The following is a 23,689-nucleotide window of genomic DNA, read 5'->3' as shown; positions in this document are numbered from 1 at the left end:
GCCACTGCCTTGCTTCTGTTCTTTCAGGTATGATTTTTATAGTGAGGATTGTAGTAAGGCTGCTTCAAATACAGGGATTGCCGAGTTCATTTTAGCTCTTAAATCAATGAGAGATGCTTCTTTCGTATGTTATTATATGTATGAGAATTAAAGATATTATGTATACGGGGAGGGAAATTGCTGGCTAGTAACTATAGCAAATCCTTTTTTACTTTCTGATCTGTGTTCTTAGAATCTAATCCATGTTTTTTCTTTATTGCTGTTTTTAGAACAAGGAACCTCTGTATGAACTTTCATTTCTTTAGTATAGAAGTTGGAGGAGATGAATTCAGTGAATGCCAAACTCATTGTAACCTTGTAGCCAATGTTGCAAGTTATTTTGGAGTTGTGAATTGTTCAGTCTAATTTAACTTCCAGAATAAGCAGCAGGTATGATAAGTTCAAATCCATTATACAGATCTTTGTTTTAAGCACGCATTTTCAGAGTAAAAAAGCCCTCTGTGGTTTAAATTGCAATACTCGGTAATGACTGACATTCAGTATCCCTTGCAATTTTTTCCCTATTTGTTATTTTCTGAGTTTTTTGTAAAAACAGCTGTTTAACCTGATTCTTTGCTCCTGCTAGTTTCAGCTTACCAATATTAAAAGTTGCCTTTAGCTATAAGCTTTCTTAATAAATAAATCACTTTTGCTAAATGATTAAGTATGTTACATTTTTATTTAAGAGGCTTTGAGAAGTAATTTCCCAAACCAGCAACAAGAACATCCACAGTCTTAAAAACTTTAAACAAAAAGTTTTTTTTAAGGGTCAAAGTTTGATGGACAGCCAAGCAGAAGCTACCACTCGATATGATAGAGCTGGTCTAGATTTCTCATCCTCATAGGTGAAAATAGATGATAATAGGTCAGCTGTAGAAATTCATCTTTAACTTATTTTTTAACTTTTATAATCATAAAATAGCATTAGAATGAGGACTGTCCAGATTAATTGCTGCACACTTACGATCACAGGATTTTACATGTAGTTACGTTTTATATGGATTCTTTATTTCACTCGTGACCACTTAAAAACTTGAAAGCTGTTCGTGACATTACTGAAGGGAAGGCCTTTTCTGAAATTTATTACAAATTTGCCTTTGTTTTTGAATTTCAGTTTTGCAGTAGGACTGGGGAACTTCCCTGCTAATCCTGCGTTCATTATTTAAGCCTTTCAATTAAGCTGTGCAGTACCTCAGTTCACATATGTCCATAGTGGCTGTCCAGATATATTTACAGGTTTGTCTTCGTTTATAACGACACTGCCTAGTACTAAAGAGATTAGTAGCTGTTCCTTAAATCATTTCTGGAAGCTATATTTCTGTTCCTGAAAACAGACTTGGTTGAAAAATTAAGCTTTTAAGGGAATTGCTTGTGGAAGGGAAGTGATGCTGTGAGCAGTACAAATTAAACATTGAGGTAAGAAGGAGGCAAGGAGACGTGTAAGTTTTTAGCTTTTCTTCAGAAATGTTTTGGTTTTTGTCCCATTTTTGAGTAGCAGGAATAAATGTTGAAACACTTACGTGTGAATGAATACGTGAATCAACAAGTTAAGTCAGAACTGGAATGCCTCTAGATTTAAATAACCAGTACATTCTCTTACAATTGCTTATTGCATAAACCCACTAAACAGTTTATAATGAAGATATGTGAGGATTTATACTCCATATGCTCATATACATAAGCAGGTTACCTTAGAATAAAAAATTGACAGCTGAGGAGTATTAAATAATATTTAGTCTGCTCTTGGACTATGGCAAGCATAGGGTAAGGCAAGGTAGTTGAGAATCTCTTTCTATTACTACTAAATATTTATCTAAAAATTCTATCATTTAGGTCATACTTCGACAGTTTAAATATTATTTAGTAAAGTTTGATTGACATGACCGTTTTCCTTTGTAGTGCCTGGTGTCCTCCCCAAGCAGGAGGTGTGCACAAATAGGACATGATCTGAGCAAAGTCAGTTTGTGAGATTGGAATAGGAATATTTTATAACTCCATTAAATGTTAACCTTTTTTTCCCATTTCGATGTATGTATTAGCTTTACTGCATACATATTACACAGTTTTATTGGCAAATATGATACCAAAAAGTAATATACTGTTTCAACATGATGGAACTTGGCAGGTGGGCATTGTTTTCTACTCGTAAGAGAAAATTTAGTTCCATCCTTCCATTATCTTCAGATAATAACTTCTGTTTCTGTAAAGCTCTGGTACAAATAGTATTATTACTTGAAATGTATGTAAGTGGAGAACAGGTAAAATAAACAAACAAAAAAACCAAAAACCAGTAGTTTAAAAGTTTTCTTTCATTACCACCCCCTTTGTTTTGCATAGCAGCATTTGTTACTTTTGATATCAATCGTTTGAAAGGGGTTATTTTTTTTGAAAATATACTTCTGATGATGTAAAACTAAGTTTGCAGTATTTTCCTTAACTTTCACATATGGTGTAAGAGTTACTACTATTAATGTTCACTTAGCTCTAATAATGTTGCATATGGATGGAAATACTGCTGCAAAATTCTTTGTTTTCTTTAACTCATCCAGTAAGTTAGTCAACCAAAGGCTTACGGTTAATTTTTTATGAAATGCTAAAATATCAATAGTTGCTATTGCTCTTGAGAGGCTGAAAAGGTGCATTTATTTGAGCATTATCTATTTCATTTTGACGGCATGACAATCTAGAAGGAAGTTTCTTTATAATTGAGATACCCAACAATAGTTCTTATAATTGGTTTTAGGCATGGCTTTTAGTGTATAATAGGGGTCAGATATTGATCTAAGTAAAATAAAACTTTCTATGGGGATCATTAAATCATTTATTCTGTGCTGGCATCAGTGGAAGTTATTACTTAACTTGTCATTGTTATAGCCAAAATTTCCTTTGAAATCATTTACTGCTCTATGGGGTTTTTAACTGTGCTAATTAATATGATTATTGGTTACTTCCTAGTAATTAAATCTCTAGGACGACTTTTGGGATCTCGTGCCTTTGTCCATTAATCTGTCATTTACTGTAATAATATCCAAGATGTCAGTATCAATTCAACCTTTATAGACTCACCGCTATTAATTTATGCCATAGTTATTTCAGTCCTTAGGATACACAGTCAAAGGTATCCTAACTCCTGCGATCAAAAACTGCACGCCAGATCTCTGGACATCAGTTTGATTTCAGGGTTATAGGGCCTTTAATTGATTCTTAATTTTCTGTTGTTTGCTTCTGCATTGTCAGACTTGATTATTTTAATCAGCAGTAGATAGAACTGGAAGTGAATGAGCGACTAGCTTGCAGAATAATGGCTTTGCTTCTCTGAACCCATTGTTTTAGCTGTGCACTTCTGCAGCTTAACGCACTGCTGCAAAAAGAGCCTGTTAGGGGTGGCAGCCTAACATCGGACTGAGGGTGAAGATATGGCAATCTTCTTCGTTACGGAGTCTGACTGATATAACTTCTAGAATTGCATAGATGTGTTTGTTGGGATAACTCCCTGTACATAGAGATCGGGATGAATCACAGAATCATTAGGGTTGGAAAAGACCTCCAAGATCATCTGGTCCAACCATCACCCTACTACCAATGTCACCCACTAAATGAAATGTGTCAATATGGTTTTATTTTAAAAGGACGCATTTTTAAAAAGTTGTTTGTGCTTACCAATAAAAATATTTTATTTAAAGTGCCAAGAAGCCTAACTTGTAAATGAAGTAGAATATGTCTACAGGCTCAGTGTGCAAGGTTGAGATTGTCATGTTTCCCTTACAGAAATCAGATATCCCTGATATTTAAAAGCAAAGCAGTGCTCTGTAATATTTTAGTGGTGTTTCCTCAGTACTGTGGAACCTGTTGCTCCATAGCAATACCTGAAAGTTTTGTACCCATTTAAACTTTACACTTATTAATAAATAAATAAAGGGAATTGTATCTTACAGATGAAGACTCTAACATTTGGAGTTTGTAAGGACCCCATCATATAGGTGTCAACCAACTTGAGCACTTGCAGATTGGTTTTTGTTTTCTAATTTTTTTAAAAGCTGGATTTGGCTAAGAGCCTCCAGTCTGTGCTGGGGGAAAGGCAGATGGTGGATTTCTCTTCTGCAAAGCCAGAGGAGCTGTGTTGTGCCACCTCACCTTTCACTTGCTTTGTAAATCCAGAGTTTCTCTGGAAGAAAAACCTAGATCTGAGCTTCTTAAACTCTACAAGGCAACTGCATTCCTTGCATGCTGCCAATATTTACAACAGGTATGATCTACGATCTTGCTAAAACACCTGGGAGCAGAGATTTTTTTCAACCTGGAATTTTATTAATAATCTGGAATGGAAATTCCTGCACAAATGGGCAACAAGCGTTATAAAAATCTTTGGCCATACGTTTTCTATTTTTATTTTTCCTGATGGGTATATATTTTCCTAGGGGAAATAATAGTTCAAAATCAAGGTCTTTTATTAACAAGTGAAGAACTGACCAAATGCCAGTGACAACTGAATCACTTATATTTTAGGCCATCTGTTGTAGAATAGTCAGATCATTCAAAATTGAACATTTTCTACTCCCTTTATATAGATAATTTTCATCTAGATCTTAACACAGAGAAGCTAGGAATCTCAGTCCAGATATGTAACATTGTCAGAAAAAGTGCATGTTGTACTTTTGGTCTATTTTAAGACAATTTTTCAGAGCACAGTTCTTTGTTTTTGAACTGTAATACAATTGCAGATACATTTATCTTGAAGTGTTGAGCTCCTGATTCTATTTATTCAAGTGAAAGACATTCTCACTTTCAAATCTAATTATGTATAGCGAGATCTGTTCCTCAATTATATCGAAACTATTCAGGAAAAGGTTGCTGCAGGGTCCTTATCTTTCGTGGGCAGCCTTTGAACTACTTCTGGAGAAATAACACTAGCAGGCAAAGCAAGGTTAACATCTGCCTATTGTTAATGGGAAACGGTGTGCCAGTTCCCATGTATACAGATGCACAGATTTCTCAAGTATTTAGCTGAGAAAGTTTTATCTAGTTTAGAATTCCTTTATGAATAATAAATTAAAACATAGAACTGATGGTGTTTATAACCAGACCATAAAACATACTCTACATTGCTGATTCTTCATGTGTGAGAATCCTATGGTCATGTAGACCTCTGCTTTTGGTTTATTTGTTTTAAGAGGGCTTTAAAAACAAAGACTTATTTTATTGAATCTATATTTTATTTCACAAAATAAGTGGTAAGTGATCGAAATACAGTGGCAAAGGCATGCGAGCAGTTATACTGGAAAATGGATTTGAAATGAGCTTAGCAATGTCCATGATGAGAAATTATGAAATTACATTTTTTATATGAAATTACATGCTATTTTACATGCTATTTTAAAAATTGCATGGAAGTAATGCTAAAATAGCATTCAACAATAGTGCAAACTGAGTCCAGTAGGAAATATTAGAACAAACAGCACAGTATTTCTTCTGGCGAGGCAAAGCTGGATCTGCAGCATCTTTCAGCAGCTCAACTAACTGGAAAGCAGAGCTGTAGCTGAATGCGTTTGTGAACTTTTTGCCTGTTGCTTACCGTTAACAATGCTGCTGACCTCTTAATTGCAGCAAATAAGATGATGAGAAAGCTAGTGAGGCAAATCTGTCCAATGTTTCTGTATAGAAGACTTCTTAGAAATGTACCAGGCCTCTCTGACCGGAGATGAAAAGAGAATTCAGGTGTTGGTGGTAGTGCTACTCTTGATATTGTAGGACTTAATGATGCTTTCTTCGTGTCTTCTTGCTTTTAGCAGGTAAAAAAAACGTTTCAGTGAACAGCTTTGAAGACTCAGCCTCTATTCTGTTGTTTTTGTTTTATTTAAAGTTCTCTTTTTGACTAGGGAGATGTTTTGAAGGACTTTCTCACATTGCTGCAGTTCTAACTGTACACAGGCGCGGTTTGGTGAAGTTGCCGTAACCTCCCTTCAGCCGTAGTTGCCTCCTCCAATGCTCATCGCATCTGGTCTAGTGTCTGAGAACCAGAGTTTTGCTGGGCTCTTGCCATTTGTGATACAGATGAAGAAATGCTGACCTACTAGCTTTCCTGAGAGAGGACTGAGTTGGTAGCACAGGTGGTCTGCTGGGTGTAGGAACTTTGCACAGTGCTGCAGCTAAAAGTCATGGAGGAGCAAGGAGTAAGCAACAGCCTGCGGTGAGTTTGGGCATCATCCTGGGATGGAAGCTGTAGCTGGGTGAAGAGAGGACAACAATATTGGGAAGCCCAGCTCCAAAGTCTAGGAAATCGTTATTTTAAGGACCAAAGAGAAGCAGGAGTTGCTGTTGTTTGCTGGCAGAAGGTATCAGAAGCGTAGCAGGGCACGGTACCATGCCGTATCAGCAGTGGAGCCTTCAGTGCTCCGGACTGGAGATGAATGTTGCAGCTCCTAATTTTTTTATCCAGGTTCTTATCTTCTCCCTTCTGTAATGTAAATAGTTTTCTACGTGCAATTTACTGTCTAGAAAAAGTTACAAGTTGGCTGAATAAACATAGATACCTGGGAAGGTTATAGGGAGAAGGGTACGGTTGAAGGAAAAAGGTGACCTCAAACTTGTTTGGTCATCAACTTTTTTTTCTCCGTTGTGTGCTGTTTGGTAATAACTTTCATCAAAATTAGTCTTACATACAGAGCAGTTCTCATGTCTAGTTTCTGAGGGTACAGTGTCAGTCCTCAATAGTTCACAGAGCCTTGTGATGAGTACTACTACGCTGTCACCTTATCTCGGGCATTTTATATGGCATGAAGTCAATGGTGTGTGGACTCTTCCCAAAAAGTTCACAGCAACAGGGCTTCTTCTTTAATTTTCACTGTCATTTGTGTAGTTAATCACATTCCTAATCACCTGTTAGCACTTCTGGGGCCGAAGTACGGTCTTGTCTTGCCAGGGTTAAATGCCTTTGGGATGTTGAATAGGAAAGGATGAAGTTCATGTCCTAAGACATGCTTAACAGTTACGAATGCTCTCTCCGAGTCCTGTATTTCTTCTCTTACTGAATCTGACTTCTGGAGGCATCTTATTAAATGCTGTACAGTACTGTAATAGAAATCTGTCTTGTTGAAAGATTTTACTGCATCACGTCAAACATTCTTGAGTTAAAACACAGCCAGCAATCATGCCTAAAAAGCATCCCTTTGAGATTTCTTTCCGTGGCTGATGTATACGCACACTTTGGAAGTATTTTGGAGTCAATAAGAAAAATGAATTAATAGGTTTGTTTCTGACTGGGCCTCTTATACAGGATCACAATGCTGACTTCAACCAAGCGATTGCAAACTGAAGAGTTCTCAAAGCACAAAATAAACAAATGGTTTTTTTTAATTTACTTTTTCTTACTGTCTACAGTTTGCATCAATTTCATTAACCTCTTAATTAAAACGAGATGTTAATTTCTTCCCCTTTGAAAGCAGTTTGAGTATATGTCAAGTTGCTTGTCATGTTAATCTTTACTATGAAAGAAGGCAGGTAGAAATAGTCAGTAATTGACTGAAGGACTAGGTTTGGAACAAGGAAATAAGTGTGGAAGAGCGATGTTTTGCATAACGAGCGTTGCAGATTTCACTGTTAGAACAGTACTCATGAGAGGTATTTTGGGAGTAGTTGGCCTTGTTTTTCACATCCAGGGTTTAACGCAGGATTAAGGAACACGCTTCTTGAGAAATGCAAACTGTTTTGTCTGTGCCTAGCTTTCAGTCTCCTTACATCTTTGCTAAACTCTCTAGTTCCTATGTTAGAGAATGTTAGATTCTGGGTTTTGGCCTTGCCTTCAAGATGTAAAATGTTCTGAACTCAAGATAGCCTAAAACTTTTGGATAAAGACTTCTCTCTTCAATAACAGGAGCATTCTAATTAATCGAGAAGAATTGACCTGAAAGTTAGTAAGAGTTGGGAATTTTTTTTTCTTAGCGTAGTGTGGAACTGAAATGAATTTCTGTGAAATGCCACTGTGGTCTTACCACTTTCCAGACCAGCTGCCAAGTGCACTTCTTGTTTGATCTTTCTTCTGTAACGCGATACAAACCAGTATATAATCTCAATAAACATTTCCGGATAGGAGAGACAATATATAGTGAAAGTTCATACTTATATCAGTTATACTACAGAAATATCCTGAGATACTATGATGGATGTAGTTGCACTGAAACCTTGATGGAATAAAATCCAGTAGTTTGTTCATTTGGATTAATTTATTAAGCTAGGTTTTTGGTTTCCATTGTGTAGGAATCTTGGATCCTGACGTGAGCGTGAAGAAGCCTTCTGAGATTAATGCATTTCTAACAAATATAGTGTATGAAAACATAATCTGTTTGTCCCTTTCTGCTGACTTCAGAATTGCTTTACAGTCAAGGTAAAGCAGCTTTGCATTGAGGTCAGTCTTGAAGCCAAGCAAGCTGCTGCTCTGTGGCATTTGAGGTCGTTTGAATATGACTTCTGAATGTAGAGATAAGACAATTCCTATATTTTTAAGGTCCTTTTTCTTTAGAGAGACTGTATCTTGCAACTGTATGTGAACAGAGGAGGGAATTTAAAAACTATGCCTCCTTTATTTCTCTGGGAAGGAAATTTCAAAGATTTCCGTAGTTAAACAGCTTGTAGTGACTGGTCCTCTCCTCTGCCTTCCTGATGCTGAATAAAAGAATAGGCGAGCTTAAATGTAGACCATAGACAAAACATAATTAATCAGTTTGCAAAACGAGTAGTGTATGTTAGTGTTGGTTACGATATATTAGCATCACATACCGTTGGCTGTCAGTCTCGGATGCGTGAGGCTATCTAATTGTACTTTTAATTTTTTGTTTCCCCCCACTTAATTGCATTAAAGGATACCAGGTCACAGCCACTAGCATTAATCTTCTACATAAGCAATTCCTGTAATTGCGATGGGAGATTGCTTGCGGAATTTAGCAAGGTGTGAAAAATGCTCTGTATTACCGTGATTGAGATGGGAGCGTAGTTGGCTGGAAATTTCTTAATGAAATGTCATATCAGGAGATGTAGATTGACACCAAAATGTGCGCAGAAGAATTAGCAATTAAACAATTTCTGGAGCCAGGTATGGAAGTTGTGATGGCGGGGAGCCAGGCGGTGGTGCCTCGTAGGCTAGATAACCATTGCTCCGCGATGAGGGAGCCACGGTGGGAAGTAATCTGGTAACGATGCTTGTGGGTATTTGTGTAGGCATCACTCGGTTTTGTTTCTGTTTTGCCAGGTAGGGGCACTGATAGTTTCTTTCTCATAGCTGAGATTTACAGCAAGCCGCTTGCAAACTGATTTGGACCTATAAAATGTGAATGCACTTTACAGGAGTGTAGGTAAAGGTGTGAAGTTTGACAAAGATTGAGTTGAACTGAAAAGTAATACTCTTAAAGTAAAATGGAAGTTGTCAGGTGTTTGGCCTCTTGCCTTATCACCAAGCTTTTATTGCTTAGTAAAGAGCGAAAATATTTTTCCAATATCTAGCGTTAACCTTGATTTTTTTATTCTTAATTTACCTATAAATGCTCATTAAAGAAATAGTTTTTTGGACACCAGAGACTTCTAGAAGATGTATGTACCAGGTGTGTAATTCTGCTGATACCAGAAATATCGAAGAAGTGTAGAAAAGCTATTACTAAATGTTATTTATGATAAAATAATACCGAATTGAGCAAGTTATCATCAAGCCCTGGGACCTGCAGAGTAAATGCATTTGTTATTTACCATTTTATGATTTTTAGGGGCTGGCAAAGGTCTTCTCTCATTAAACTGCGAGAAGGTACTGGTCCAGTATTTGGACTGTTACTAAAAAAGGAAACAAACATGTAAATTGTGTACAAGATGGATTTATACTCACCTGTCTGAAAATTGCATGGAGGATGTCAGGTGTTTCTAAGATAGTGCTATAGAACTGCGTTTTGAAAATACAGAAAGCTAACATCTTGTATTCAAAAAAAGTTTGTATTACAAGGTTTGAAAGCAGTGTAAAAAAACCTGCTGTTGTGGTATTGATGGGATGTTATTGCCACAGGCCAGTAATATGCGCGAACTAAGAATGTGGCCTGTGCTGTGTAAGAATTGTATTTAGCAAATAGGAATACAATTATTTTACTGAAACAGTGATTATGTATGAAAAGCAATTTTGAGGAACTGAGGTGTAATAGCAGTATTTAAATACTACACGAGCACTTTACTGTTAGAGTGGAAAGTACGCTACCTCAAAATACTTTCCCCATACTTAACATGCTTTGTTACAGAGACATGCACGCACTTGGATACTTGTCTGCACAAATGCACCATGCCAGCCTTTTTGGAGGGGAGAGGAAAAACAAATCAGGTCCCACATTTCTTTTTCTGAATGTACACAGCCTTAGCTAACTTCCTAACCTTAATGTCTTTTGGCATGATTTCCTACCCGCCTGCATACAGCAACTCCTTTCTTTTCACTACTCAATTCCTTTTCCACTGAACAAACATGTTATTTTAATCAGTATTTTAATCATTAAAATGTGTTATTTTAATTTGTTAGGCACTGGTCTTTGGATCCCCATGGGCTGCTCCAGATAGATGTGTGATCCAGTTTCACGTGTTGAGTACGCACAGAGTCCACGTGCCTGAAGTTGTGCTGTGGGTTTGTGTCTGTCTGGGAGGAAGAAACAAAGGGGCGATAAATCAATAAAAGGTTAAAAGTAATCTTTTCTTCCTGCTGGTTCAAATCCTTTCTAGCAATGGAGATTCATGAAATGCGCCAGTAATTGTTTCCTTTCCCAGAGAATTCATTAAGCGAGACATTAGCCTTTTTATTGTCATAAGCCAGCACTAATTCTTCGTGTCCTGTTATGCTTTCGCAGGTGCATTAAAATATGAAGTATCTTTAATAATTTTGAATTTCTTATTCAGATAACAGAAATTGCGTATTTTATTTTCTGTAGAGGCAGTTCGCTTTCCCTGCTGCCGTCTTGCACAATTGCTGTGATTTTATTTAGCTCTTTCACACAGCTCCTGTCCAGCACTTTCATCAAACTCTACAAAAGGGAGGGACTCTCTCGGCAATTCAGCCTGCTCAGAAAAATTGAGTAGAGATTGATCTTCTTTCAGTGTCATTTTCTTTCATTTCAGACTTGGAAAAAATAGAGAAGCGGTTACTTCAACACTGATCTAACAACCCACTAATTCGACATTTTTTTTTTTAATGGTTTTCATCTGGGAGTTCCAAAGTACTTGGTAAAACAGTTTGTATCTGTGTGCTGGGATGTGCGTGTGATGTTGCTTTACAAACAGAGCCAGCAGCGGATGAAATGAAGAGTGCACACATCAGGTGTGTGTTAGGAGTTGTGTTAGGAATTCAACATGAGTGAATCAGATGAATAATTTGAGAAAAAATCCATACCAGTCTCATAATTTCCCTTAAATCTGTTTATGAGTTAGACTGGAGCTTTTCAGAATGCCTTTCTTTCTGAAGCTCGTGCTGGGTGCCTGAAACGAAGCTTTTACAAGTCCCAGCTGATGTGAACCATAGCTGTTGATACTGCTCGAGTTCCAATGAGTGATGGATTTCCAACACTAATGACATCTTTTAAATTTGACTTGAATTGTAGGTGTCTCAGGTAGGCATCCTTTAATAATTTGTAATGGCAGTTTGAGCGTCTGGATGAGGTTCTGTTCGTGACCTGGAAATCTGGGTTAGCAGAGATGCTTCCCATCTGTCTGCAGCCGTACACATCTGCAGTCATATGTTTTCAGTAGCGAGTAATTTTTGGCTTGTAGACAGACCTATAATTGAGAGAGGATGTTACTGAGGGGGAAAAAAAGCTTTGGAGAAAAAAAAAAAACCTTATGGTGAAGATAAATATCTCATAAAAAGCTTTTAATGACAGTATTACTATCAATCTCTAATGCTGTTTTCACCATATTCTTTTTTCAAAAAGGGCTTTTTATCATCTTGTGCCATAACTTTGGCTTACCGTTATCAAATATTACGCAGCATTTTTGGAACACATTTTATTTGGTACTAAAGTAATTTGACTAAAAACACAGAATAGTGCAAAAAAAAAGTTATCCACCGTTTTTTAAAACTGTGAATAACAAACTACATAAAGGCAAACTTTGTTTTTTTAGAGGGATGCTGACAAGCTGCGTTCTTGGCCTTATTTTGAACATTTTTATCAACAGGAATAAAGCCTTCACTGATGAACATAGTAAAAACTGATGGTTTGATGAACAAATAAAAGAAAGAGGTGGAAGTGCTGCAGACCAACCAAGTGTGCTTTGATAAGCTGTACTCTCTGAAATTGCGTTCTCAAATTTGAGGTCGTGAATACTGAATGAGAGAGTCAGCCATGCTCACAGGGTGGAGAACTCCATCCTAAGCAACAGCAGCTTTGTTTGCATTAGTGATGCATAAACTGCTGAGCCGAATCTCCCCCAGGCTCTCCTCCTTAGGTGAGTCCCAGGCTGTACCCGAGGTTAAGGCAGTTCTGTGCCAGACACTGATGTAAGTGCTTGTGCACGGTGTTGTCTCGCTCCACGGCCTGCAGACCAGCCCTACAGTGACTTGCTGTTGAATTTGAGGAGGCAAAGGTTTGCTGTGATTTAGGCTTAGAAGCGTGGCCTGCTAGGAGAATATCAAGGAGCTTGTTCTTGTCTACAGGTAGATGAAGGGATGCCATGGTGGTTCCTCTGAGTCATCGGTGTGGAGAACATGAGGGAATTCACCATTCAGCAACTGGTCACAATGGTCACTTACTGTTGGAACAGTTTGCCACGTGGTGGGTCTACACCGCTGGCAACTTTTTAGTCATCGTAATTTTTAGTATTGGAGAGACTGGCATTCTGATGATTCCAGCAGTATCTTTTAGCCATAATAGCACCAACTTAATTCAGCTTCATTTTGTCTTATGTTTATTTTTTGTGTGTGGGAGCTGTGGACCTCACTTCTTGCATATGGATCAACCCATTTTATATTTCTGCATGTCGTAAGACTCTAAGGTGTGCCCATGGGTCGGAAGGGACTGCAGGTCTGTCTGTCCTGTTTGCCATCTCCAACAGTGGCCACAGGTGGATGCTAGAGGAAAGCATTGGTTTTTTGCATGTTTTTGCTTTTGCTTTTCATGAAGCATCTCCCTTCGCAGCAACCGTTGGATGGTGAGCTAAACAGACAGCACAGTATGAGAACAAAGTAAGGATGCGCTGATATTTTTCTTTTGTAATTTATTTGCTTATGGATTTCTCACCTGGGCTTGCATTTTAGCCACCATTACTTACAGCCACTGATGGCTTTTCCATAAATACGTCTAATTCCTTTTAAGAACCACTTAGTGTTGGCATCCATGATACCTGGTGACACTGGATTTTACAGTTTAATTGTGTATTCCATGAGAAAGCTGCTTTTTTTTTTTTAATATGATGGGTTACTATTTCATTGTGTGCTCCCTAGACATAGAATTGAGGCATGGTGCATATTTTATATGTGGTTGTCATATTCCACACAGTCATGACTTTTCAAGCTTTTCTTCAGTCAGTGCTTTTCCTTTTCTCCTTTTAAACAAGCCATCCCATGCTTTTGACCATACTTACTGCCTGTACTGGCACTTTTTCTAGTTCTCCATCTTTTTTTGAGATAGTTGTAGCTTAGATTTAGGTAATGGCGTTATAACGTTTGAGGTTTTCATCCTTTTCTGAGTAGTGTCTAACACTTTTTGGCCTCTTCTTCGGTGACCTCTTCACTCTTGTGACTAATTTATTGATCTTGAAGCACCCTGCACAGCTTCTCTTAGACTGCACTGACATCTAATGGTAAGGCAAAGTGGCTTAGCCACACTTAATGGCGAGATAAATTGTCTGACAGGCAAACATATTCATTTTTGTATGACAAGATGGAATAACTTCCATTTTTGCACAGAAAGTCTGATTTAATACTTTCTTTCCTGGCAATGAATCTTCTTGTGCTGTTCACTGGACCACACTTACTTTTTAAATGTAATTTAAATCTTTTGCAAGAATAATTTTCAGTACAATGTAAGCACTGTGATGATTTGATACTGCAGTAGTTTCTAGTAGGAGTCACAGTATCTCCATAAGGGGATAGCAGCGTGAAGTAAGTCTGACAACAAATGCTGTCCTGCAGAAGGAATAGGATTTTCTGGTGGTGTTGCAGCAGTCTTACAATTGCTACATTTTGAAGAAAGATGAAAAAAAGAGGCTTTGTCCTCTTTTTTTTTTTCCCCTCCTGTTTGAGTTTCCTCTGCATTTTTCATTTATTTTGGTATTTTTCAAAATTTTAGTGATAACTGTAATTGAATGTTACGTTTGAACTTTAGAAAGAGAAAAATACTGAGTTCAGATATTAATCTCAAAAATTATAAATCTCATTAATTGCATGGTCAGTAACATAGTCTGTATAACTTCAGTGAGATGTAAGTATCACCTGACTGCCATTAAGAAGCAGCATTCCTCAGATCCCAAGATTCTATACAGAACCACTACTACTGGCAGCAGAAGTGTTGAACCACAGATCCTAGAGCAGAACGTTTCACTCATGCATCATCAGCTTCATTTTTCCCTCTGTTAGAGCCCATATCTATTGCCTCAGTCTCAGGAAATTGATGTCTTTACTATGGAAATGCATCTTTGCTTTTATTTGAACATTAAGCTAATTTCTCTGTCTTAGGGTTTTTACATGTCCTTTTACTTTATGCTGTTTATAAACATACCAGCATCTCATTTGAACATGAGATGTTGTTTTGTACTAATGTTTGGAAATACGGATGGACTTCCATTTCCCATTAACAGCTTCCTCACATTCAAAGTTGTCTTCGGTGTATGTCCCATCCTTTTTCCCCAAAGAAAGGAAAACCTGAAATTGCTCAGGGCCATCAATAATTAATTTAAGCAAAAAATGCTGTAGACGGCGTAATAGTTATTTGTGGGTGGTACATTGAGTTAGGTTTGCAGCAAGATTGCTTCATGCTCTGAGAAGAGTGAAGTCCCTAAAAATGGACTTGTGGTAGAAATTTGTACAGGTTTGGTGCTTCAGGATAATTGAAATACTATATCAAGAGGAACAACGTTTTCGTTACATTCACTTCTTAGTTCCAGGGCTGCGCAAAATGGCCATTTCAAGGCCTTTAGGTGTCATGGAAAATAGAGATCTTATTTATCTGGATGGGAGGGAAAGAGAAGCAAAGCAGTAGTCTGCTAAGGTTGGCTTGGAAACTTAATTTATGAAGTCATCAAAAAGTGGTAGAAAGTGGTGGCATTCCAATGTTGAATAGAAACTTAACCGGTTTTCTTGCAATAGCCTTATTTCACACCTTTTGAAAGTTGATAGTAGGAAGAAAAAAATATTTAAATAACTTAACGTAGTTTCAGACCAAAGAACATAGATGAGAATGGTTAAGTTAAATGAAGATTGAGAGTCCCAAGGGTAGCACGAAGCCTCATGGTTTTATTCTCAGTGTGTTAATGATCTATCAGTCTGTTCTGGGAATTTAATTTCTGTCATGGTTTTCGTGTGCTTTGTCATCGTATTTGGGTTAGTCTGCAAATCCATTCATGTAAAGGAAGCTGGCAGTGAGGAAAAGGTAGGCCTTCTGCCTGGCCTAACTGTACGGGTGAAAGTCCATGCTCAGAGTTTGTATCCTGAATCTTGTGAGGGGGTTCATTGGAAGTTGTGTGGTACAGGGCCCAGTTTTTGGTAGGCTTTCACCACCTGTTCAAATTTAGGTAAACAGATCACATTTCTACTAAATTTCTCCTATGAGACTGAAGCAAAGGAAATTGTCCTACACTGCAACCTCTGGTGTTTGAGAGCTCTTCTCTAGTAATTTGGAGCTCACCTCAAGCTACAAGTAAGCATGTATTTAGCCTACTGGTTTGCTTTATTTAAAACAATAATTAACTTCTTAGTTTTCTTATTTCATCATTTTTGTGTAGAGAGAGTGTGGTTTTGACGGGGCCTGCCTTCGGATCTCCTCATTCACAGCCGACGGTTGGCCTTTCCTCCATTACCTGGTTTGAAAGCTAAAGTCCAAGTTGCTTTACTTACTTTACATCCCTGCTTTGGCTAGTAAGATTTGCTCACTCTGCTATAAAAATGTTGGAGATTGTCTTTTCCTTTTATTTTGGTGTCTCAGAGTAAAACTCATCAAAACTCATCCTTTCTCAAGAAGGAGCTCAGTGCTCCAGGCTGCAGTAGCCAGAGGCGTATTCTCTTAAAACTATTTTCAAACCCTGGAATCAGCTGTTTAACTAAAAGAAAAAAAAATACTCTTTTTGATGGAGTATTTTTACTCTCAAATTGTACTGCACACGAAGGGTTTGGTATGTTGATGGTATCTCAGATGGCTTTGTAGCTAATGCTTGACATGTTAGGCAGTATAGATCCCTAATTCATTTAGATTCTCAATTTATCTTAAAATATTGAACTACAGAAGTCTGCTCTTACATACTGTTTGGTATTTTTGTGTTCTTATTTTTAATTCATTAGGCAGCGTGCTTGTGTTTTTAGCGAATTTCTCAAATACAATTATTCATGTTGTGGCTTACTAATTGCAGTAACTAATGCTCCCGTAATTATAAGGCTTTTGTTTTGCTGGGAAATGCTTCCCATATCATCATCTTCTCTTTGTGTTAGAACATGAAGTATAATGAAATTGTATGAGGGTTAAATTTAGAACTATGTTAATATGTTAATTTAATTTTTGCTCAAAAATGATTTTTGAAATGTATGACATCTTGCTATGGATTAAAAATAAACAACGTTCAAAACAAAACTACTTGATTTATGTGTTACGCTTTGGAGCTACTGTAGATGGTTTGAAAACATCTGGTGACACTTTCAGTGGCAGGTCAATAGTTACAGATGGTCTGTTTTTTACAGCTGTCATCCAGCTTTGTACGTAGAATGAGTACAGTGCAAAAATCTTTTGCTGAATGAATAAACAAAACAGCACAAGGGGGACAGCAGGCATGTATGTTTCTACAAGACAGGAAATTAAATAAGCTATAAAAATTTAAACCAAGATTAGCATTGAAAATGTTCAGTTTCTGTTTCTTATCCTCTTTTTTTTAAGGAAGTAGGTTGTAAAACAGGTGATAAGAAATTAAACACTAGTTTAGGATTGACCGAAATTTGGGGTGTTGTTGTCTTAAGAGAAAGGCAGGTAGCTATGGCTAGTTTTAAACATTTTTAAATGCAGTTGGTGTAATGCTTGTTTAATCTTATACCGGAGCCACATTCAATATTAAGAATGTTGTGTTTTGCAAGGATAATCAATGTTGGGAAATGGAATAGAAAAAGTTTAAAATAGCAATTTTCTTTGCGCTTGTTTTTTAAAGAGAAAAATTGGGCTTCAGCATTCATCATCAATTTATTCTTCTGTCATGGTGGTGTTATGTTCAGCGGGAATCAGACATTATGCAAAGCAGCAGAAGAATCTTGAATATGAGGATAAAGAAGAAGGTGGAGGGAAAGTGAATAGGTGGATGAGGTTGAATAACGTGGTAAAAACGTAATGAATATTGCACACCGCCTCTGTTTGTAAATGAAAATAAACACAGAGGAGCTTTGTTAAAAACCCAAATGCACCAAGCAGAGTACTGCTGGAAAAGATACCTATTTTAATGCAAATGTGCAGTTCTTGATATTCAAAATGTTTTTCTTTATCGCTTCACTTGGAGCGCACGAGTCTTCATAATATGTTGATGAAGTGTGCATATGTTTGTTTTTAGAAAAATATAGCATCTAGAAAGAAACGAGCAGATTTCTAGGTTCAGTCACTTGTAAGGCCATTTAATGTTCTCCATTGATGATGAAAGCTCTTGGGCAGGAATAAAAGGAAACGGGGAAGTTGATTATTCAGCTCGTTTTAATGCTCACTGTGCCTGTAACACAGCGTTCTCCGGGCTGGGTTCGCAGAGTCTACTGAAGTACTGAAAGGGGGACAAAAGCGCTGCTCCGATTATGCTTTTTAGAGGAGCCATATACTTAGCTTTACCCTGTTCACTTGCTCATGTGCGTTTTATAACCTGCCATTTGGACTAGATACGTGTTGAGGGATGTTTCTTCTCTCCCCCCATCTCCCTTTCCTGCTTCTCAGCTGAAAAAGCAGGCTGCTTGCTGCAATACCCTTACGCTGCCTTGCCCAGCTCTACGGCATCTGAAAAGTGCTTAGCTGTATTTGCTGCCAAAGAGCTTGCCTAGTCATGCATAAAGCTGTTTTAAATGCCATTTGCTTGATATAGATGTTGGCAGTCCGTGTGGTCACCGTGATGCGTTTCATTTACTTGCGCCTCGGATTGTTTCCCTGAACTTCCCAGCCCCAAACTGCGATGCGCTCCATCCGAAGCTGACAAGCTAGGCCCGAGAGGGGCATTTCCTTGACTTCTGCAATACGATGCAAAACTGTGGGCGGCTTGTTGTTCAGGTGGTCACCTTTTGGTCATTTTGGGGGGATCTTCGGGTACCAAGGTACACACAAGTAACTCTGATGGGAGGACAACGGCAGAAACCCCAGCTGTCCCTGGGCATTGCTTACCCTCACTTGGTAGAGCACTGTCGTGCACGTGCATCTACGCATGTGTATGTCATGAAATAACAAGCCACCCAGTGTGATGAAGGATTTTGCATGTTTTTTCTTATTTTTTTTATTTACTACCATTTCTAGAAAGGGGTGAAAAAATCGATGCCTTTAAGAATCTGTCTTTCTATTCACAGGTGAAAATACACTTATAAAAGGTGATAAACGTTTCTGACTTGTGGCTGGCTGGAGAAGTCCACCATCAAACTGTGCGGAGACGTTCTTTGAGCTTCCACTCTTATGTCTCTAATGGACAAACACAAAGTGAAGCGACAACGTCTGGATCGCATATTTGAAGGTTAGATATTTCAATTCCTAATTTTCACTGCGTTATCGTGGATTAAAGACATTGCTAGAGAATGGAACTCAAGTTGTTCGGTGTATTTCTAATTGAGTTGCAGTTCCTGTTGGGGTTATATTGACTGTGTGCAAATGCTGGTTTTGGATGAAAACAGGTCTAGACGAATAAAAGGAACTAGTGCGTGAACTCTGTAAAATTGTACAGTTGCGTTTGCTTTCAACTTAGCATTTTTACGGCATTCTGCCAAAATGTTGTGAAAGGTTGTGGTTTTGTATAAAATAACAACTGTAGAAGGATAGGAAGACCACATAGTCCTCTCTAGGGTCTTTCTCTACAGATGTGCTTCATATAGATTAAGAGCCTGTATCTGATCTGAGGAAGGAAATAGAAAATAAAAAAGAAAAATATCCCAGGAGACCCCTGGACTTTAATGAATATTAAAAAAATAGCCCAAATCCTTGTGAAAGGAGTGGAATTGCTTGGGTCAGTCATTTTAGCTTGAGTCACAAATGTTTGAGTTGTATATTCCTGGTATTCTTTGTTTTCTTTTGGATTTGGTGTGAAAACAGGTTGAGGGATAAGTTGTGTTATTTTGAAGAATATACCCAAATGTGGCGAAATAAATTTTTATATTAAATGTTAGTTTCTCCTTAAAAGGGGAACGTTATTTTTTTTACTAGACCTATTTTGCTATAACTGGAGAAAGTGTGCAGACTTTTGGATGTGTGGTCTTTGCATCATGTCTAATACTGAAGCAGTAAACTGCGTTTGAAGCACTTAATTCTCTAGGCATTAGTCGTGAGACATTTCTCTAGCAGCTGTGTTGGTGTAAGCAGTCCCTGGCAGCTCCATTCTGTCCTCATTTTTCTTCCCTTTTTTTGTGCCAATATGAGTGCAACCATATAATGAGCTGGATTGGGAAAATGACTCATACTAAAAATAAACTTTTTTGTTGGTGTATTTTCTGTTTAGGTAATTTCCTCGGGCCAGGTCACTGTTCAGCTGGCACAACAGCTGCATTGAAGGGGACAGTTAGAACAGAGGAATGAGGGGCACAGGGACGTTTCCCCTGACATAGCCAGAGAAGGACAATTCATGAAGGTATCAGAGGGTACGATTTCACATTTGGGTTAGATTAATCTGCCTGTAAACCTCTGCAAAGAGTGAGCAAGCACACCCCTGCCTGCTTGATTCAAACTGTTCTTGTGTCACACCTCAGCTGGTTGGCCAAGTGGTCAGTTGAATCTGCTCGTTGAAGACTAATTCCTTCCAAAAGAGATTGGAACTGGCTGCTGAGGATGGGGAACTGGGAAGGATGCCCCCCTTTCCAGCCAGCTCTGCATTTAGGATCAACTGGAAATGACCCAGGGGTGTACTGGTGCGGTGCATGGTGCTGTTCGTTCTTCTCTATTTCCAGCCTCTGTATTTGACCCCGCAGCAGAAAATACATTTTTTTGGCCTGTTTTAGCTGAGTTGGCAAACTGTGAGGAGTCAAAAATGAGGGAGGAGGGAGAAACCTGTCTCTTTAGATGGCACGAAGTTAGATCTAGATCGGATCAACCCACTTTGGGGAATTTCAGCCTTCTTTTAGGCTTACTGTATTCATCAATTGGACAACTTAGGAGAAAATAGTCTGCGATGATGTGGCAAGGAATGTTATCAGGGACAGAGGTGACAGACCATTAGGCCCTGTGACTGTTTAAAATAGCCGTGGCTTCCCTCAGGCTGCGTGTTCACATTTAGTGCCACTGCTTAATCAGAGCCTTTTGTCTGGTTTGTTTTTCCCAGCCTTGCACAATTCACTGCATCCTACCGGTGAAATCCGTTTGTGCAGCCATGCAGTGTAGGGAATTGATCCAGTTGAAAAATAAAGCAGGAAAAAAGTTTTTTTAGCCACTTTGACTTCTTAATCCCATTTACCATGTGCTAGACAAATTGAAGTGTTGGAAAAACAGTGGGAAGAGCAGGCAGAAGATGAACAAGAGGAGAGGGGGGTGAAAAAATGGATATGGAAAAATGCGTAAAGTTTTATGGTTACAGGAATGCAATTTGGCTTGTAAAATGTCAGAGCTGCATTCTGCTCTTGAGTGTCTGTGCTCAAATTCCAAATGCTCTTAGAGGTTTGTAAACATACCTCTGGCTGAGGTTTTTAAATCACTATCCTTGCTGCTGCGTAACGTGGGATAAAAAGCTAGGAGCTTTGTTTGTTTTTTAAAAAGGCTTTTCTCTACATGTGGTCCTGTTGAGGTTTGAAAATCAAATACACGGGGTTGTGCTATAGAAGGTATGTCTGTAAGAGAACAACCTACATATTTTATATTTTAGGAATATGCATAACGTTTTTCAAAGCTCAGGAAACTTAATGAGCTGTGTAGCTATTAAAGGTGCCTTATCTTCTCTGACAGCTTTTTTGTTCATCAGATCCGGTACAGCTTTCTTCTCTCCACCTTTACCCTCAGAAAAGAATTATTTTAAGACATGATTTTATTGCAAGTTCCACTAAAAAACAGGTAGCAGCGATTTACTAATTATTGATATTTCTATGTTTTTCAAATATTGTTTAACATAACCTGTGATAGGCAGACATTCATATGTTATATCTATAAAGAGATGCAAGTATCATTGTGATTGTGACGTGCACCCTTTCATTAGTCTTTGTCTCCCTGTTCAAAGGGATGATAGTAAGCTGAAATTCGGTTTCTAGGAATTGAATGTTGTGGGTCCGATTCACAAAATGAAATGTTCACCTTATACACATGTGCACAGGGCTGCACACACATCTTTTTCCGTGGAGTTAATGGGTTGCCACAAACGCTCTCGTAAGTTAGATGACTGTGCATGCAAAGTGTTACGCGAGTTGAACTGCTTTCCTGTGGCTTTAGGCGATTTGCACACTTGCTTGTAGTAACTAATCATGCAAATTAAGCAACAAATTGAACAGGCATCACTGGGTTTACTATTATGTTGAGTTAACGACAGTGCAGTAGTACTACTACTAAATTTCAGTTAATACTCAATGGAGAAAAAACCTGATTCTATTACTTTGGGAGCAATTAGTTCTCTTTTAATGTAGTTGAGTAAGTAATTTTGTCTCGGAGGTACCTATGATTCCCTTCAGTGGCTTCTTAAATATGAAATTGAATATTTGCTTTTAATCCTGAAGCTGTTTTCAATTATATTTTTGTTCACATTTCAGTGGTCTGCCATGTTATGTTCTTGCATGTATCATCTCAAAAGAGCGGTATTAAAATGTGCTTTATCATCCTAATTTACATAGTTCTATAAACTGGCATTTCCTTAATGATGGCAGTTGAAGATCGTCCCTTGAAAAAGCCAGATAATAAATTTTGGGTTTTAGTTCCACTGGTAGCTGTGGAGTCTGCTTTGGCACAATGACATGATTTTAGGCAGTCGGAGATACTAATATTAAACTTGTTCATGATTTATAAAATAATGTTTAGGCTTCTTCCCTTGAAGAAAAATAGTATCAAGACATGTGAAAGATGTTAGTTATTAGTTACTGATTATATATAGTTATTAGTTACTGATTATATTGTTCTTTGTCCCCCTCTCCGGTGAAGCTGGTGATTGCAAAGCATAATTATAGTAGTATACATTTGGCAGAACAGTTGGAAGTGTCACAGTGCAAAAATAAAATGTGTTCATTTTCTGGGTAATTTGAAAAATTCTAAATGTTTTTGGCATTTTGAAAAGTCGTTATCTCTAATTAAGGTATTATTGTACTTCATATTGCAACAAATCTTGTAAACAATGCTGTGTATTTGCTTATATTCTAGAAATCTTTAATTAAATGTGTGTATGTCTTACTGACCGTTGCTTGGAAGTTACCTTGGGGATGTCTGACCTGGCAAGCGGTGTCGAGTTTGCTGGAGCTAATAAATGAAGCAGGAAAGCAATAGAAGGTGGCTGCAGCGGGAGGAAAATTTTGCTTCGTCTCAATTGCCTGTGAACAGGCTTGGTGAACACAGTACAGGGAGTTTTCTCTAAATGCATTCCACTGTATAAATAGATTATGGGCATTGCTCAGCCAGCCACTGCTTTCAGTGGGTTCCTGAGCTTTAGGAAACAAAGATGTCAGAGGAACTGAGAGGTGGAAGGGTATATATACTCCAATTCTTGCTTGATTTCAGAGGTGTTGGTGATTAGACAACTACAATACAGTACTGGAAATGTAACAGTGATTTTTTCCAGTTTGACACCTTGAAACAAAAAGAATTCTTTGCACAACACCTTGTGTGTGATATTTGTAGAAAAGACTTGTAGGCTGTGAAAGTTCAACAAGTCTCCCTGTCTGCCCCCACACAGGTGTGATATGTTTTTATAGTTCCGCTTTTGAGGAAGAAAAAAAAAAAAAGGCATCTTTGCACACCTCAGATTCTCAACAATGCTAACAAGCTTTCTTCCTTTTTATGAGTTATTGGTGTACATCTTAAGTTTATTCTTTATGCACACGTTGCCTCTTCCTTTTTTAAAAGTGTCCAGAAGAAAGCTTGAAACATGTTTTAGTCATTTTAACAGCATTGCGTTATTACCTAAGAAAAGGGGAAGAGTTGAACAGGATCATAAATTGAAAAAGCAAGTGCATATATTAATGGGATGTGTTTCTGAAATTTCAGATAAAATCTCTCATCTTTTGCTGTTGTGAAGGGCAGCCTTTCTTGGGGAAAGTGTGATTGTTGGCAGGTAACCAAGTTAAGCTCTTTAAAGGCCAGTAAACGTGTGTGATAAACGAATAGTTTCT

At 37.9% G+C, this 23,689-nt stretch overlaps 1 protein-coding gene across 4 annotated transcripts in view; it reads left to right on the top strand.

The window, feature by feature from the left end:
* CTBP1 (C-terminal binding protein 1) overlaps nucleotides 1-23,689 on the top strand; it is a 233,574-nt gene that overhangs the window by 34,394 nt on the left and 175,491 nt on the right. For 3 of the 4 annotated variants that reach the window (XM_066995581.1, XM_066995580.1, XM_066995579.1), the window contains exon 2: nucleotides 18,764-18,924. In XM_066995581.1, the coding sequence (XP_066851682.1) occupies nucleotides 18,867-18,924 (58 nt within the window). In that variant the 5' untranslated portion in view covers nucleotides 18,764-18,866. Of the gene's footprint in view, nucleotides 1-18,763; nucleotides 18,925-23,689 lie in introns of those variants that run through there. The other variant, XM_048047567.2, reaches the window with a different exon arrangement.

The sequence above is a fragment of the Anser cygnoides genome, chromosome 4 (assembly GCF_040182565.1).
Source record: "Anser cygnoides isolate HZ-2024a breed goose chromosome 4, Taihu_goose_T2T_genome, whole genome shotgun sequence".
Lineage (NCBI taxonomy): Eukaryota > Metazoa > Chordata > Aves > Anseriformes > Anatidae > Anser > Anser cygnoides.
Note: the sequence above shows the minus strand (reverse complement) of the source record. Positions and strands in the feature narration are given on the sequence as shown.